Genomic DNA, 16,849 nt, shown 5'->3' on the forward strand with positions numbered 1-16,849 from the left:
CAGTGGGGAATCCCCCAGGATTGATTGTGCGTCCAGATTTAGCTTAAATTTACATAGATTATCTGAAGAAAGAAAGGTCAGACGGTTCCAGCCTGCCGATGAGATGCAGGTACTGTGGAGATAGCAAACAAATGGTGATTAACTACGGGGTGAGCTTAAGACTGAGTAAGAAAACACAAATGAAGCTTTGCAGGCACATGCCCAAATTAATGCATTTACAATAACATAATCCAAATGACGAGAAAACAGACTCTAAAGCCCAGGCTGTTTATAGTCACACAAGGGGATCTTGAGGGTCTCTGTACTATGTTTGTTAGCTAAAGGCCATGCAGGGCCAGACATTCAGCAACTTCTAACATTTTGTCAGAAATGGTACTGGACACCAAGCCAAGACATAATGTTCTTCCCAGGCTGAAATCCAGACCTGACAGTTTATGTCCTTTCATTGCAGAAAAAAATATCTCAAGGCTGTAGAAGGCTGAGCAACGTTTAATCGCCACAGAGAGCATCTCTCCCAAGAGGCTGCCCTGCTTTGTTCCTTTAGGGCTTTGGTGTGGGAAGATAAAGGCAGAGAGGTGATAGGATCAAAGTCTGCGTGAACTTGAAGGTCATGGAGAACTCGAACAAAGACTGCTTCATCAACACTGAGAGGGGGCCAGAGTAGCCCTTGAAGTATCAAAGAGGAATCGGTTGGGTACATTTAAAAGGATAGGTTCACTTGGAGTTAGGAAGTGCACCAAGCCAGTTCTTCAAGCCACAGTGTAATTAAACTGCGTGTCTGTTTGCATGGACACATGTGAGTTTCTGGGATCAGACTCAGACAAGGCAAGTAATCTACTCAGGTCCTCTTGCTTGCAAGGCAAGCACTTTACCAACTGAACTATCTCCGCTGTCCCCTCTCCTGCCTTTTCAAAGCAGAGTGAGAGTGTAGGCCACTCAAGAAAATGTATCAGATTCATAACTGAGAGGGGAACAATGGCTTGACGGCCACTGGCAGCACAACCCCATTTATGACGTTGGCAAAAATGCCCGGGACCAGCGCTACCCCATTCACTTCCTCTATATCCAGGGGTCTGTTTGTATAAGTGAGAGAATTCTAAACCATGACTAGAGTGAACCAAATGAAGAATGTCATGGTTTGCCTTCACTGGAACAAGTAGTGGTGTTTTCTAGAGGAACCAAAGAAGACCTGTGGGAGGTGGGGAAGCCTATGATGAAGAGTCCCATCAGCCCCTACAAAGCTTACCGGTCAAATTCAACTTCAATGAAAACAGTGTGGCATCTCTGCAAACAGCCTCAGTCCCAGGATGCAGTAAAACCCACCTTCCCTTGAGCCCATCTTGTATTGGCTCTTAAGACTACAGCTAGCTATCTTGATGGCCTACATCAAAATAGAAAGAACACAATGGGGTGGGGTGGGTTCCCCAATAGCAACTATCTCAGAAAAGATTTATTTATTTATTTATTTATTTATGGAGGGGGTCAGGATCTCACTAACTCTGGCTGTCCTGGAACTCACTATGTAGACAGGCTGGCCTCGAACTCAGAGATTTGCCTGCTTCTGCCTCCTGAGTCCCTGGAATGAAAAGGCTTGCACCACCACACCCAGCTTGGGTGGATATTTCTGATCACTCAGCCAGTTTTCTCCTCTGCACAAGGATGATCTTGGAACCAATCTTAGCTGAAGCTGTCTGAGACTGTAAACCAGCACAGACAGTATCAAAACAAGGTAGGAGGCCAGAGAGACGACTCAATGGTTAAGAGTACAGACTGCTTTTCCAAAGCCTACAAATTCAGTTCCCAGCGTACCTATATCAGTGGCTTATAACCAGCTGTTCCTCTACTTCCAGGGACTCCAACATCTTTGATCTCTGCAGGCACCTACATCCGCATGCATGTAGACACACAGATACACATGCGTACCTGTAATTAGAAATGAAAATAATTTTGAAAAAGAACTAACTGACATATTAGCCACGATCATTAGAAAGCCTTCAAGACACCTGAAAGCTCTCATCACCACCTCGATAAAGATGTTTGTCCCTCTCTTCTCTTCTTAGTCACTGTTCTCTGGTCTTTGTTTTCACAGCAGTTCAGACATAGGATTGTGTTAGCTTTCCATCGCGATCACAAAATAACCAAGCTTACTCACAGGGAAACCCCAGTGGCTTGTCTTTAGACAGAGGAATGCATACGCTGTACACTAGAGTGGAAAAGCAGAAGAGTTTGGAAAGATGGGCTTGAACTAGGGATTGGAAAGAGAACAAGAGGTAAGCCATATCAAGTCTAAGAAGATCCCTGAGCAAGAAAAAAAAAAAGAGTATGTGAGGAACTGAAAGCAGGTCACTGTAAGATGAGGCTGTGTAAGCCAGGAGGGTCTGTGGAACCTCACAGGCCTGACGTCTCCCTCCTCCATGCAGTGAAGCTTTCTGCAGGCTGTCTGTGACTGGGAAAGGGGCAAAAGCAGAAATGGGCTGCATTTGGAAGACACTACCAGAAGTACAGGTGGGGCTCATGGTGCCACGCTAGAAGGCTGTCTGTGCAAGTGGGGAGGATTGGAAGATCCGACAGGAAGCACTAAGGACGTGAGACAGCTGTTCAAAGGAAAACAGGTAGTCTTGTTGTCTGCAGAGAGGAGAGCCAGTTTTTCTCTAAGGGTGAATCCTCTGATAAGCTGACCAGTGGAAGACCACATACCCAAGAGTATTTATATTTGGGCAACACAAATTGGTCTTGAAGGGTTTAAAAGTAGAAAGACACAAATTCGGATGGGTAAGGAAAGCGGTGGGGGAGGACTGGATATGATCAAAACACACAGGACGCCAAAAACTCAAAGCACCCATGTAGGGAGGCTCACAGCATCCTGTAACTCCAGCTCCAGGGGAGCCAGCACCCTCTTCTGGCCTGTGTCAGCACCTATGAACACTTGCACTTACTCACAGATACATACATATACCTAAATATTTTTTTTTCAATCGAGTCTCCTCTCAAGACAGCATCTATCCCTGGCAGAGATGCTGGGGAAATCCCAGGGCCTGGTGCCCCTGCCAAGTTGTATTCAGTTGCGGTCTTAAGTGACAATAACAGATTGGCCCTTTTTATGTGGAGAAACATGTTGAGATGAAAATTCTTGCTGCCTCTGGGCCAAGGACAGGGCTAGAGAGGCACTCCTTCCAGATCTTCTGAAGGCCACGTGGCCTCTGACCTGGAGATGCAGTGCCGAAGGATGCTGGGAAAGCTTATGAGAGCTCTCGTTAGGCAGAGGTTTAGAATGAGGTTTAGAATGAGCTTCTGACAGGCCGAATCCAGCCAAAGTCGTTAATTGCTGGACCTAAGGAGTGGAAAGGCCACCCCAAGCCTCTGGGCAGTCTGGCTATGGGCCTGCCTCAGTATGCCAGGGCTACTCCTGCAACAGCCTGCTCTGCGGTGACTGTACAGCTGTTGGGTTTGACTGGCCAGGCTTGAGAGGATTGAGCGGGTGAACTCTCCCTAGACAAACCTCCACTGCACTTGGAAGTGCTGGTTCAAGAGGGCAGTAAGCAGGCAGGGCCCATTAGTCTGAGACTTAAGTATTTGAGAGGGATAGCGGGGTAGCCCAACTGGAACAGACTACAGCTGCTACCAGGAGCTTTGCGACCAAAGGAAACTGCAGCCTCTGGCTGTAGAGGTGGCTGAGGAGTTAGTCAGCCTTTATTCACCTGCTTCGGGAAAGCCAGATTCTGAAATTCTGCTGTCTCGAGGCCTGGCTGAGCCACCATGTGACTTCAGGGCATAGAGCGCCACAGCTCCAAACCCTCCCCACCTCCCACCCCCGCCAGCCTCCTTTCTCTCCAGTCTCTCCTCCCTCCCACAGCAGAGTACTCAAAGCAGTCATAGCCCTACAGCTTGTGTGGCCTGCTAGTGAGGACTGTGATAGCTCTTAAGAGAAATTGGATCAAAACCCAGAATTTTTTTTTCCCCCAAAGAGCCAGACGGGCAGGCTTGGGGTTGGGGTGGGGCGGAGGAATCCGTTTGACTGAAAACACTTGCGCTGGCATATTTGTGTCACCCAGAAGATGTTTCTCAGCGGGACTTGCCAGTCCCTTAAATACCACAAAGGCAGAGGAGCCACCGGGGCCTCAGGAACCTTTAAGTGGAGACGTTTTTTATCCTGGAAAAATAAGTGACCGAAAAAGGGAGATCATCACCCTGAAGCCTTTCCAAGATGGGCCTCGGGAATATAAGCCTGTGCCTCAACACCAGAGGGCTCGGCAAGGACCACTGTATCTCTGCCTCCCTATGTTGGTAGCTGTATTCCTGGAGGCAGCTTTAGGCCCACAAGATCTCAATGAGAGATCTCAGTCGCGAACAGGACCGTCGGGTGCTTAAAGTTGGTGCGGGAGGGGACCCCGGCAGAGTCCAATTGGGTGGCCCAGGACTAAGGGCTGGCGTGACCCCTGAGTTGCAGCTGTTGCAGTGGGTCATTCGTCCCAGAGCCCGACAACTCTGGAGGAGGCTTTTCAGTCTTCTGCACAGGCGAGACGTCTCAAGTGGGAAAATGAGCCAAGGGGTGTCGGTGGCGGCTTTGGGGCGGTAGTCTAGTGGCAAAGGGAGGCGGGAGTTCGTGGCCAAGCTCTTTCAACTTGGATGGGATGTTGACGGGGGAGATCCTCGTGTCCTGAGCGCCTTAGCCGCCCGGGTGCGTGGGGAGTGTGGCGGTTAGATCGGAGCCGGGACGCCCGCTGCGCTCGCAGGCCCCTGGTTCCCCAGGTCCCCTTGGCCACCGGCCCGACCGCCTGGGCCGCCTCTCCTCACTCCTGCCCGCCCGCCGGGATGAAACCCGAGCTCGGGAGGGCGGAGCGCGCGGCGGCAGAGCGCGGGGCCGCCGCGACATTGGCGGGGAAGCGAATGATGGATGGCGAGGGCGGGGCCGGGCGGCGGGGTGGGGGGACGCGGGGCGCCCGTGGCGGAGGTGGACCGGGCCTCCCGGCTCGCTGCTCCCGCCGGCGGAGCGAGGCTGCCTCTTCTCCGCAGCGTGATTGATTTTTTTTTCCCCTTCCTTTTCTTCTAAACTTCTTCCAGGGAGAGGCTAGTGGTAACAGGCCGAGCTGGATGGATGGGTATGGGGAGAGGGGCAGGACGTTCAGCCCTGGGATTGTGGCCGACCCTCGCCTTCCTTCTCTGCAGCTTCCCCGCAGGTAAGGCACATCGTCCTGGTCGGGGGACAGCCGACCGGGCCCGCTCCTGGGCCTCCCTGAGCGGGTTGGGGCCCCGGTTCACCAGCCCCCTGGTGGCCCAGATTCCCTTTTCCACGAGTCTTTGTCCCGTGCCCTGCGGAGGGAATGATGGGTGTCCGTGGAGACCTGGAGGTGAGGGAAACCCTGCCCGAGCTCCGGAGCCGGTTGGAATAAATCTGCAGAACCCGGGATGCCTCTCCGCCCTCCTCTCTCCTTATGGAAAATCGGGTGCCCTGGACGCCTCCAAAGGAGCCTCGGACTCGGCACCAGGGCCACTTTCTCCAGCTTCTCGCCCACCAGTTTGCAAAACCTGTTGGTAGCCCAGGGGTGGAGCTGGGGGCGCTTGGGAGGTCCCAGACCGCCCGCCCCGTCCCGCCCCCACGCTGGCCCACGCGGGAAAGCCCACGGACACAGGCTCAGACGCGCTAATTCCTGTTTGATAACATTCAGCGTCGCCCCCCTGTTTGTTTTTATTGTGCCAGAAAGCGAGAGAATTTCAGAATTAAAGCTGAAAAAGCCCATCTGTTTCCAATGAATCCCCCATAGTTTTTCACAATGTTTTTGGCAGATCACTGCTTTCAAATTCCTCCGAGCCCGGACCTCTTGTTTTTGTTGGGGGAAGGGAGACCAACTCCACAGAGAAGCGTTTGTTCCTTCCCAAACGCTCCGGTTTCTTTACTTTTTTCCCCTTTGGGGGGGGAGGGGAAATGAACGAAGCTTTAAATCCCCGGTCTGCTTTCTTTTATAATGTTTCGTAAAACTTTCATTTCATTTTTATTTCGCGCTGCTCAAGAGTCAGAAAGGGCCAGTTAAACGCTTTCCACCCGTTTTTCTCTTTTTAAAATACAAATAAACAGTGTCACGACCAAGTGGTCCTCCGTGTAAGGCGGACCGTTTCCATTGTGTTGTGGGGTTCGGAAGTGTCTCTGAGCAAAAAATTCCAGCCTGTCTCGAAGCGCGGCCAGATGTGGTTCTGCTGCCTCTGCACAGCTGAGATTTGCAAGAAAGGACTTGAGTTAGAACTGGGATTGAGTTGTTTTGATTTCCTCTTCAGCCAACTGGGTTTCAAGGAACTGACGGAGCAGGGCAGTCAGTCCAGGCTAGGCCTGGCTGCAAGTTGGCGTTTCCAGGAGCACACTTAACGTAGACAAGCACTGTTGGGTAAGGGTCAGTTTACCCTCTTGTTTCAGCCGAGCTGCAGGGCCCCCGAGTGCCTTCTTAGCCAGAGCGGCTCAGCTCCCGCAGCAGCTGCCAGACCCAGGACCATCCTAGACTTTCAAAACCATTTTCTGAAGCTCTCTCCTGAAGAAATTCCTGCCGGGGACCAGAAGCGGTTAGGGTTGTCAGTGTGTCCCAAGAGCATTCATACCACGGACAGCCTGGAAATATCAGGCCCCCCACAGTGGTCTCAGCAGGGGGAGTAACTCCCTCCCCCAACTCTCCTGCGTTTGAGACCCAAGTCTCTACATCTCAACCAGTGGTTCTCAACCTTCCTAGTGTTGTGATTCTTTAATACAGCTCCTCATGTTGTGAACCCCCGGCCATAAGATTATCTCCGTTACTGCTTCATAACTGTAATTTTGCTACTGTTATGAATTGTAATGTAAACACCTGTGTTTCCCAAAGGTTGTCGTGACTACAGGTTGAGAACCACTGATCTAAATGTCCCATTTGAAAGAGTGATTTTTATTCCTTCTCCATAATTGAGATAATAAAGTAAAAAAAAAAAAAAAAAAAAATCAGAAAGTAAAACAATGTCAGAGAAGCGGCAGCTTGCAGTTGTGCTCATCTCGGTTTGGTCCGGATAAAGATCCAGCCCATTGGAAGTTTTATCAGATGGGTTGATAAATGGCTTTTGTCCCTTGGCTGCAGTGGGGGATGTGATCTCAGTGCTGAGCTGAAATCGAGAAGGGGGGCTCCCAGGGCTCGCTCTTAAAACAACACCTTCCTGGTCTTAAAGCTGTAGCACTTGTTAACCCCTGGGGCTGGGAGGAGAGGGAAGGAAAGAGCTGCTAGGGCTGGGTGGGAGCTCTGAGGTTTCCCGTTCATTCCTTTGTCTTAAAAACTTGTCTTAATTTTAAAATATCAGCAGCATAGTCTGAGGCCCGCTGGTGGGGTTACATAATTCACAACTCAAATTCCGCCACTTTCCAGTCCAAGAAGCCCATTTCTTTTTGGCTTCAAGGCTGGTAACTAAATCCTGGCAGATGGAGCCGATAGCCGGGGTTGTGTCATGCCAACTGGCTACGGTTTCTCCTCCATGGAGGCCTTTGACAGTTGCATCTAGTCAAAACTGCCCACCTTTGTGAAAACTGAGCTGCTGGTCACCAACGACCAAATGAACCAAGGGCTTCAGCAATGTGGAGGCTCAAGAAACCTGCCTCAAAAACACAGCTACGTAGGAGAGAGCTAGATGTGTAATTTCCACAGCAGAGGTGGACTGTCACACTCCCTCTCTGACAGGTCGGACCGGCAAGCAGGATGCCCCAGAATGAAGTTCAGAAAGTGTAGTTCTGCTAGACAGTGAGTGGACATTAGGGACAAAAAGAAAGCCATGGCCTCGCCCACCAAAAACAGGTGGAAACTGGCCCAGCAGTGCTGTGAAAGCATAGGTTTGTTCAGAGCTCGCCCACTTGAATGGCTGCCAGCAGAAAGCAGGAGTGCAAATTAAATTGGACGTAGTTATGTGGAGAAAGATGCCCTCACTCTGCCAGACTGAGAGGGCTTGTGTGTTTTTTGAGTGTTTACGTGTGTGCGACATGTACAGCTGACTCCCCAAGCTTCTGCCTCAGCGACAACCTTCTGATGGAGGGGTGAATACTGTTCTAGAATAGAAGGATGGGGCAGAGTGGTGGCATCTACCCAGGATGGTGGGCGGAGGGGGAGGTGGGAGAAAAAAAAACTTTCTTAAAAGACTGTCTTCCGCAAATAGTACCCATGGGAGGCCATTGCGACTTAGTCAAGCAGACTTCTAAGAGAAAGCTGTCCGAGGCATAGTGTGTGCATGGTGACGTGTTTCCTGTAGCTGGTGACGTGTTTCCTGTAGCTACGAGTGCTCGCTGTGCTGTAGCAGGGGTCTCAAGAGTGTGGGCCACAGACCAGCAAGGGCCACCTCCCCTCTCCACTGCAGACCTAGTGAAGCAGGAAGCAGGAGCCTGCAGTCAGTATTCTAACAAGCCCTGAAGAGGGGGTTGATGTGTGCATTATTTGAAGGGCTAGGTCCTTTTTGTTGCTGTTGTTGTTGTTGTTGTTTTGTTGGTTGGTTGGGTTGTTTGTTTTTGGAGACAGGGTTTCTCTGTGTAGCCTCGACTGTCCTGGACTCGCTTTGTAGACCAGGCTGGCCTCAAACTCAGAAAGATCCCCCTGCCTCTGCCTTGAAGGGCTGGTTCTAAGGAGGCTGCAATGCAGCCTCTCTTCCTTGTTTTTTTTCCCTAATAGTTCTTTGAATTTAAGAATATTTATGTGTATGTGCATGTATCTGTGTGTCTGCATGTGCCCCCCTTGTATGTAGTGCCCACAGAGGCCAGAAGAGAAGATGGGAGCCCCTGGAATAGGAGTTTTTGTTTTTGTGAACTGCCCTGTGTAGGTGCTGGGAAGTGAACCCTGGTCCTCTGCAAGAACAGCAAGTGCTCTTCAGTACCCAGTCAGCTCCTCGGCCCCTCCTGTTTGCTTTTGAACTGTACCTGTTGTAGGATGTTAGACTTCAAGTAGGGAAACTGAGGCTTAGAGAAACTAAGGTTCTCTAAAGTATCTAAATATATCGGCATGACTATAGAGATGAAAATATTTCTGTCAGAGCCGCTGTCTAAGAGGGGGTAGCTAAGTAAGCCTGCTTCTCATATAGAGTTGTTGTGCCTCTGAGTTGAACTTTGTATCCCAAAAGGAGGCTGTATTTGCCCAAATCTGTTGCTGTAACAAAATACCATAGATCTTGAGGGTTACAAACAACAGAAATTTGTCGATTATAGCTGTGGAGGCCAAAAAAGCCGAGATCAAGGAACCAGCCGCTGTGGTTTCTGGTGAGGCGACCTTTCTAATCCAATGTGTCTTGTGCCTTGTTAGTAGATTCCTCCAAGACAGAGGAGATGGGAAGCTGACTCTCTGGGGTCCTTTCCATAAGGCCACTTTCATGAGGGTGAAAGATAGAGATATAAACACTTCCTAAAGTCCTGTATCCTATTCGTAATACCATCAGTTTGAAGATTGGGTTTTAGCATGTGAGTTGGAGGCTGGGGAGCCTAGAGAAGAGGGAAGAAAATGCTGTTCAGTTAGGAGAGGCAGGTAGGTCACAGGGGCAGACCTTTGCCTTCTAGGGAAAGAACAGATATCAAATCCTAGAGCTCCTGTGGCCCCTTAGGCTCCGAGGGTGCCCTGGAGAGAAAGGGAGCATTTCTCTGGTTTTCTAGTGGAAGGAGAGCCTCTGCAAAGTTGGGGAAAATTGCTAGTAGCCGCTCTGGTGCCCAAAAGAGGGACCCTTGAGAAATGGAAGAGTAGGAGAGGTAACCCAAGGTCATGAATAAGGCTTGACGTGGTGAAGAGGAGACTAGGTTCCTGCAGAGGTAAATGAGTGAGAGTGAGGACCTGTTTATATGTCGGGGGGGGGGGAGGGACTGCAGCTTTCCAGCTTCAGGTTTGGATTGAGTACCAGCTTGGTGCCACTGGCCTGAAATGCGTCTTGAAGGCCTTGTTTCCTCAAGCGGCCCGCTCATGTCAAGACTTTCCTAGTTTCAAAACTGAAAGTCAAGACTCTCCAAATGTCTCCTGGGTCCCAGGCACACCAGGATGTGGGCTCCCTAGTTGCTTCTTCTCCCCAGCTGTGCCAAGGACCCCCACTGCTTGGGAGCATGAAGTCTTTCCTGCAAAATGGTCTTCATGTAGTTCAGTCACCTAGGACTGGGAGTCTTTCCTCTGCCTTTTCCTGACCTTTTCTGCGGTCGCTTTGGAACCCCAGGAGCTGTCTCAGTGTCCCACTCCAATCCCATGCAAGTGGGCCACACTCCATCCAGGACGGTCATATCTGATTTCTGTCCCAGACCTCATCTCCAAAGGATCCAGCACATCCCAGCCCTCTCCCCTCCATACATCCCCCTTTCCCATGGGACGCTCTATGCCTTGTCATGCACCACCCAGTTCTGAGTTGAACACACCACCATGCCCATCTGATCAAAGTCCAAATTCAGTGCCACCTACTGTGGTCCACCTCACAGGGCCGAGCATCCCCCTGGTTTTGTGAACTCACAGGTCTTGGATTTCTGGCTTCTCACTCTCCACTTCTGTATGTTAAGGGTGGGAGCCTGTTTTCTGCCCTTCTCTAACTCTCCTTCCCCATCCCTTCAAGCATAGCCAGTGTAATCCTGCACCTACAAAGCCCTTAGTTTGTTTTCTTGTTGTTGTTGGTTTTGTTTTATAATCTTAATTCCAGCTTTTGTTCAAAGGACAAAGACTTTCTCCCCCAGACACCTTACACCTTCCCCGAATATTGTTTCTGATTATAAAAGCAGTAGACATTTAAAAAGCCAAAGGCCAAAGGGGATACCCCTCCCCCAAAAAAATCTGTCCTCTCACAGACAACTCCTAAAAGCATTTAACAGCATCCTTCAAAACATAATGCCTTCGTATTTTCCTCTGCCAGGTGTGGTTGCTTGGAAGAGGTAAATAATTTTAAGAGTTCTGTGGACGGCATGGCCACGGAGTACCCGGAGTTCCCAATAGCTGGGTTAATTAAAATAAATCCTCAGGAACCGTCATTCCTGATGAGGAGGCAGGCGGTGCAGGAGAGGGCAGTCTGCATGGCGTTACACAGTCTCCAAGCAGAGCCCAATAGTGGATGCCAGACTCCTGCCCTTTCCAGATTTGGGCTAAACACAGTTGTTAAATTCGCTGTGTAGCCTGTTCAGCTCTGCTGTTCGGCATGTGAGGCTTAAGTTTGGTGGTGGGGTGGGTAGTCAAGAAAGAACTGTGAGACTATGACACTGGGCAGCAGAACGAAGGGGGGCCTCCCGGTTCCCACAGGTACAGTGCTTTCTCAGCCTCAAAGCCCTTCCCGCCCTTTGTCATCCTCTTAAGTTTGTGTTCCCAAGAGGAAGATGGCGCTGCCACAGGTCGGAAAGACTGGCTGGCAGGAGTTCACTAATGGATGTACCCACTGTGTGTGTGAGCTCTTTCACAGTGCTAGGACACCTAGACACTTAGGGCTGTCTTTGAAGCCCGTCCCATGCCGAAAGGAGTTCAGGGTTGTGCCTGGCAGCCTGGCATGGGCCCTTCCAGCACCTGCAGATGGCACAGAGGGAGAGAATGTGTCTCAGCCGTAGGTTTCCTTTTTGCTTTTCTTCTCCTCTACCGTGTTTTGACCTGCTTTGACCTGCAGCTGAGCTGAAAAGCCCAGCATTGCCCGGAGGCAGAGTCAGGACATAAAGCTGTCACCTCAGGTGTGTGAGCCCCAAGTCAGAAACAGGGGTCATGCTTCCAAGCAGAAACACCTGTCTCTCACCTGCCGCTTCATTGTCCTGGGTAAACCTCCCTTAGCACTGACCTTCTGGTGCCCAGGGCTGTTTTATTTCTCCCCAAAGCAGGATGTTCCTGGTCCCTTTGCTTGACCTTTACAGGCCCCTGTTTCCCAGGCATGCTCTCAGCCTTGCCTGTGGCCTCCCACTAGAGGGAGAAGTCGTAGCTTTCACACCACCCTGCTTGCCCAGGAGCTGTTTCCACACGGCTCCCGTGGGAGCTGGGGGAGGGTGGTGTGTTTGGAAAGCTGAGGTGCGCCCTTTTCCTTGGCACTCATCAAAGGTGCTTGCAGTAGCTTGGCATGTGTGGAGGCTGAGGCAGGGCAGCCTTGGCTGGGTGTGATGGAGGGGGCAGTACCATTCTGTCCCAACTCTGGGAGTGGCACTCCATCAGCTCTGCCCACGCTAGCTAGGGAGTGAGTTCACCCTGCAGGACCCAGCTCCCCAACATGTCTGCCTTCTCTTCCTAGGTCACCTCAGGTGTTTCCTTCAGCTCCCTTGTGCCCCCAGCTTTGTCCCGCAGACCAGATTCTGAAGAAAGCGTGGACAATTCCCAGCGGAGCTAATGAGTGTGAGACACGTTGTGGCGGAGTGACAGTTCTGGGGCCCTTAGGCTGCCTGTGCCAGAAATGTCACACAGGAGCAGTGATCCCTTCTGGCTGCAGTGATAGAGGCTGTGCAGCACCTGGCAAAAAAATCCTGTCTGTTGGGTGTGTCCCTCTCGGTATCTGGGGCCAAACACCTGGGTGTTTACGCCAGGGTGATTGAGTGAAATTCCTTCAGGAGTGACGCCAACCGGGAGCCTCAGGCTTTCATTCTTGTCCCATAACCCACACACACACACACTCCACCTCACCCTACCCCCGTACTCCTAGATTCATTCCCGAGGAACTAGAATCAGCAGGAGACCCAGGCTCCTTTTGGGGCTCTCGCTCAGAGGGAGCAGTTGGACCCCTACTCAGTGCCCTTTTCCCCACCTCCTTCAGGATGGTGAGGATGGAGTTTCCAGAGGCCTATGTGGCGTCTGTTCTCCAGGCTAGGTGGTCAGTCAGGAAAGGAACACGGAGACTCCAAGCTTCACGGTTGGCCTCTCCCATAGGCGTAGGCTGGGGGGCTTCTTATGATGGCTTCCCCTCCCTTCCTCCTCCACCTGTGTCCTAACTGAAGCTACTGCCTCTTAAGTTACACTGCTTACTAAAATCCTGTGCTGTTGCTGCCACTGGGGCCTCTACAGGAGCTCCCTGGCTGGAATCGTCAGGCAGGCGGCGCTCCTTCGTAAACCTGCCAGGAAAGGGAACTCCCCTCTCTCAGACATTTCCACCGAGGGAGCTAAGCTTGGGGAGTCATAAGCTTGGTGGACTCCAGAAGACATGCACAGCAGAAAGCAGCCTCCACCTCTCAGACATTTCCACCGAGGGAGCTAAGCTTGGGGAGTCATAAGCTTGGTGGACTCCAGAAGACATGCACAGCAGAAAGCAGCCTCCACCTCAGATGCTAGAGTGATGAAGGAGCTGAAGAAGCCTGCGTTGTACCTCAGAGCTGCACACAGACAAAGATGTCAAGGGGTGGAGGAGAAGGGCTTTGGTGGGGAGAGCTGCTTTAGGACTCTGGGAAAGCTTTTTTTTTTTTTTCTACCTTCCGCCTTCCCTTTTTCATCTAGTGCCCCCTGGTGGCAGAATCTAGCAGGATGGCAGACAATGAATGGGTTTTAAAGGATTCTTTAGGTCCCACCAGCAAAGGACAGCGATTTGAAGTTGGGTGATAACTTGCTTGATACCTGCTCACTACCCTCAGACTGGCCACCCTTTGCCTCTTGACAATCTCGGGAAAATGCTGCTTCCCTGATACAGGCATGCCTCCATCCAAACTCAAATGAAACATTACAGAATGTGGTGAGGCCAACCCCACCTAAACACAGAGTGTGTTCAGAGAACAGCATTTGTCACAGTTCCTAGCACACAGCAGGATCCAGAACCCCTGAGCAAGTAAATCAGTTCCGACAGTCACTGTGCTAGCAGAGTTGAAAACATCTTGACCCTGGAGCTTTTGTATTCTAAGCGATCCTTAGCTCTTTAAGAGAGGGCAAGGCTGTCTCCCTCCCAACTTACCCGGCCCCTCCCCTAGGCCCCTGAAACCTGATCTAATCCCTTTGCACTCGGGTAATTTATTGGTCTATTGGGCTTTTCTTGGTGGCAAATTACATTGTCTTTATTCCTGGGTTCTGGCCCTGGAGCAACTCACCGCATTCCTAAGACTTCTTTCTCGTGGTTGATCCTTCACACCCCCTCTGGGCCCCAGCAAAATAAGTTTTATTGGGATGCTTTGTCATGCAAACAGGGCGGTAATAAACAGGCTATTATTCTGAAAGATTGGGCTTGATTAGCAGTTCAAAGGCAACAAATGGAGGTATATGGTGCATAGATATTTTTTTCACTGTGCTGGTTAGTGTTCTGAGATATTTCCTTTGCCTTTCTTGCTTCCCAGAGACACTGGTTGCCATCCACAGAAAAATAATGAAGTCTGAACTGAACGAGAGCCTTATGGCCTCCCATCATGGCTCAATCCAAAAGGAAGGCACTGTGGGGCTCTGTCTCAAAAATGTGAATGGCTAGCTACAGGCAAATACACGCTCCCTGCACCTTGGACACATGGAGGTCCCAGGTTTCCACCAGGTGTCAGGGTGAAGGGCATGGGGTAGCATGATATCTAAAATCTCAATAGATGCTTTCAGTGTGTAGTGGTGGGGAGTGGGGGGGAAGAACAATGAGAACATTAAAAAGAGAGCAGCCTTTTGGGGACTTCTGATAGGGGACCCTGCAGCTTTTGCTTTTGAAGCTGGGCCAGGCTGCCTCTAGGTCCCTGACCTCCCGGCGGCCTGTAGTTGGTGATTTAGTGCAGTGGACATGGATGCAGGGATATCTCTGTAGAGTAGAGGTCAGGGGCCTCTCAGCTTACTACTTATGAAGACAGTACAGCCTTGGCATCTTTGAGGTCCCTCCCCAAGGTCCTTTAGAAACCACAGCTGTATGTATATCACTTGAGGCTAACATCCCAGAGGGTCATGTCACCATTTGAAGAAGTAGCAGAGGGCACTCACTGGGCACACCCACTTCTGGCCCCAACTTATCACTGTCAGTGAGCTGTTGCCTTGCTGAGCTCTAATGTCTCCATCCACAGTGGGAGAGTTTGGCCTTTCTCTGAAGCGCCAAGGAGGATTTGCAAGGCTAACTTAAAGTCTCAGAGCTGTAGGTCAGCAGGGGGTACCTCAAGAGGCAGAGAGAGGTCATTTCTCAGCAGCATCTGTGTCCAGCAGCCCTTCACAAGCCTTTCTGCGGGGAGGGCACAGAAGCAGTTTCTGCTGGGACAACACGATCGTCTCAGATGGTGTCTTGAGAGGGACTTTTTGTGAATGCATTTTGGAAAGCATAGAAATGCGGTGGAGGAGATGGCTTGGTAGACAGAGTGCTTGTTCTCTGAGCCTGAGTTGCTGAACTCAGATCCCAGGTATTTGCTCAAACAGTCCGGCATGGTAGATAGGGAATGTCTGTAACCCCAGCTCGGGGAGGGCTTGCTGGGTAGCCAGTCCAGCCAAAATGGTAGGCTCCAGAGAGAAACCTTGTCTCAAAAAATAAGAGAGTACCTGACATCAACCTCTATATTGCACACTTGAGAGAACACATACACACTTACTAGTGGGGAGGGGGCAATATATGCATACCCCACAGAGAAAGGGAGGGAGGGAGGGAGAGAGAGAGAAAGAGAGAGAGAAAGGAAAGAAAGAAAGAAAGAAAGAAAGAAAGAAAGAAAGAAAGGAAGGAAGGAAGGAAGGAAGGAAGAAAGAAAGAAAGAAAGAAAGAAAGAAAGAAAGAAAGAAAGAAAGAAAGAAAGAAAATCATAGAAGCAATTCCAAAACCAGCACACGGCATGGCATGCAGGTCTGAGGCACACTTGTGGTTTTGCAACCCAGGGCAGCTCCAACCCCTGAGGCCTCCCACTGGGAAAATGAAGATAAAAATTCCTGCCCCCAAGGTGAAGTCGTGAAGGCCTGAGATGAAAGCAGCTTGGGAATTGAGGGCTGTGGTTACATCCTTCCTGTGTCAAAAGACCTAGGAAAAGAGCTCTTCAAGGCCTTGTGCGCCTTTCTGCCTATCTGTTGAGGGGAATAGTATGTTCTGGGGCCACGTGTGCACATCTGGCGCGCGGTAAACCTTCAGGTCACGTTCCTAGTTCTAAGGACAGTTAAGCAAAGTTAGCAGCACAGAATTCTCTTTCGTGGAGCCTCTTTCTTGAGTTCTTCGGGCTTTGCTTGGTCGGCACTGCTAGCCCCGCCCCTTCCCCACTGCATGACTGTGGCTCAAGGAGGTCACCCAAGTGTGGGTTTGACAGAGGATACCTGCCGCAAACCCAAAATGCCCCCCTAAGTTATGGCATCTATTCCTAGGAGACTAACAAGGTGTTGCCAATGACCCAAATCTGTCACTTGCTGTTTGACGACACTCAGTGTCCCCTGAGTCTCACTGGGTAGAGAAATTATAAGTGTCCCCATTTTTTGTTCTTGCACAGAACTCAAGCTTTCTTTATTTGCTCCCTAGCAAGGACAAAACAGACTTGACCAATTCAGGACCCAACCCTTCTGACTTCTCCATCCTCCAAGAAGCATCTAGTGGGAGAGGCATTTGTGGGTGCCATGAAAACTTCTGGAAAGATACAAATGGGTGCCCTCAGTTGGGCTGGGGCATAGGTCACCCAAGCTGGAGGGGCAGGGGTCACTGGGCAGGGAGTCAAGAGCCACTTCATGATCAATGCGCTGCCTTTCTGCAAAGCCACTGTGATCGTGCCATGCCTGAGTCACATAACCTGGCACAGGTTCTTATGAAGTGATGAAAGAACAGATTCTGTGAGGCTAAATATGCCTAGACCTTTGATACCTGGCCAGATGATATCTTCGTTGACAGCAGCTACTTAGAAAGAAAGCCCAGGCAGGAAATGAAGGTGGGATGAGGTTTTTCAATCTCTGTATCAGTCAGTCAGTGTAGGCTGTGTAGCAGCACCTCAGTCGTCATACACAATTCCCATTTACTCCCATACTTCTGGAAGTAGGGCCAACCAGCACAACCGTCTTCAGTCCGT

The 16,849-nt window shown here is 50.6% G+C and overlaps 1 protein-coding gene across 4 annotated transcripts in view; it reads left to right on the plus strand.

The window, feature by feature from the left end:
- Rgma (repulsive guidance molecule BMP co-receptor a) overlaps positions 1-16,849 on the plus strand; it is a 42,507-nt gene that overhangs the window by 11,008 nt on the left and 14,650 nt on the right. For all 4 annotated transcript variants that reach the window (XM_021659619.2, XM_060367338.1, XM_060367339.1 and 1 more), the window contains exon 2: positions 5,062-5,177. In XM_021659619.2, coding sequence (XP_021515294.1) covers positions 5,062-5,177 — 116 coding nt within the window. The remainder of the gene's footprint in view (positions 1-5,061; positions 5,178-16,849) is intronic.

This window comes from Meriones unguiculatus, chromosome 14 (assembly GCF_030254825.1).
Source record: "Meriones unguiculatus strain TT.TT164.6M chromosome 14, Bangor_MerUng_6.1, whole genome shotgun sequence".
NCBI lineage: Eukaryota > Metazoa > Chordata > Mammalia > Rodentia > Muridae > Meriones > Meriones unguiculatus.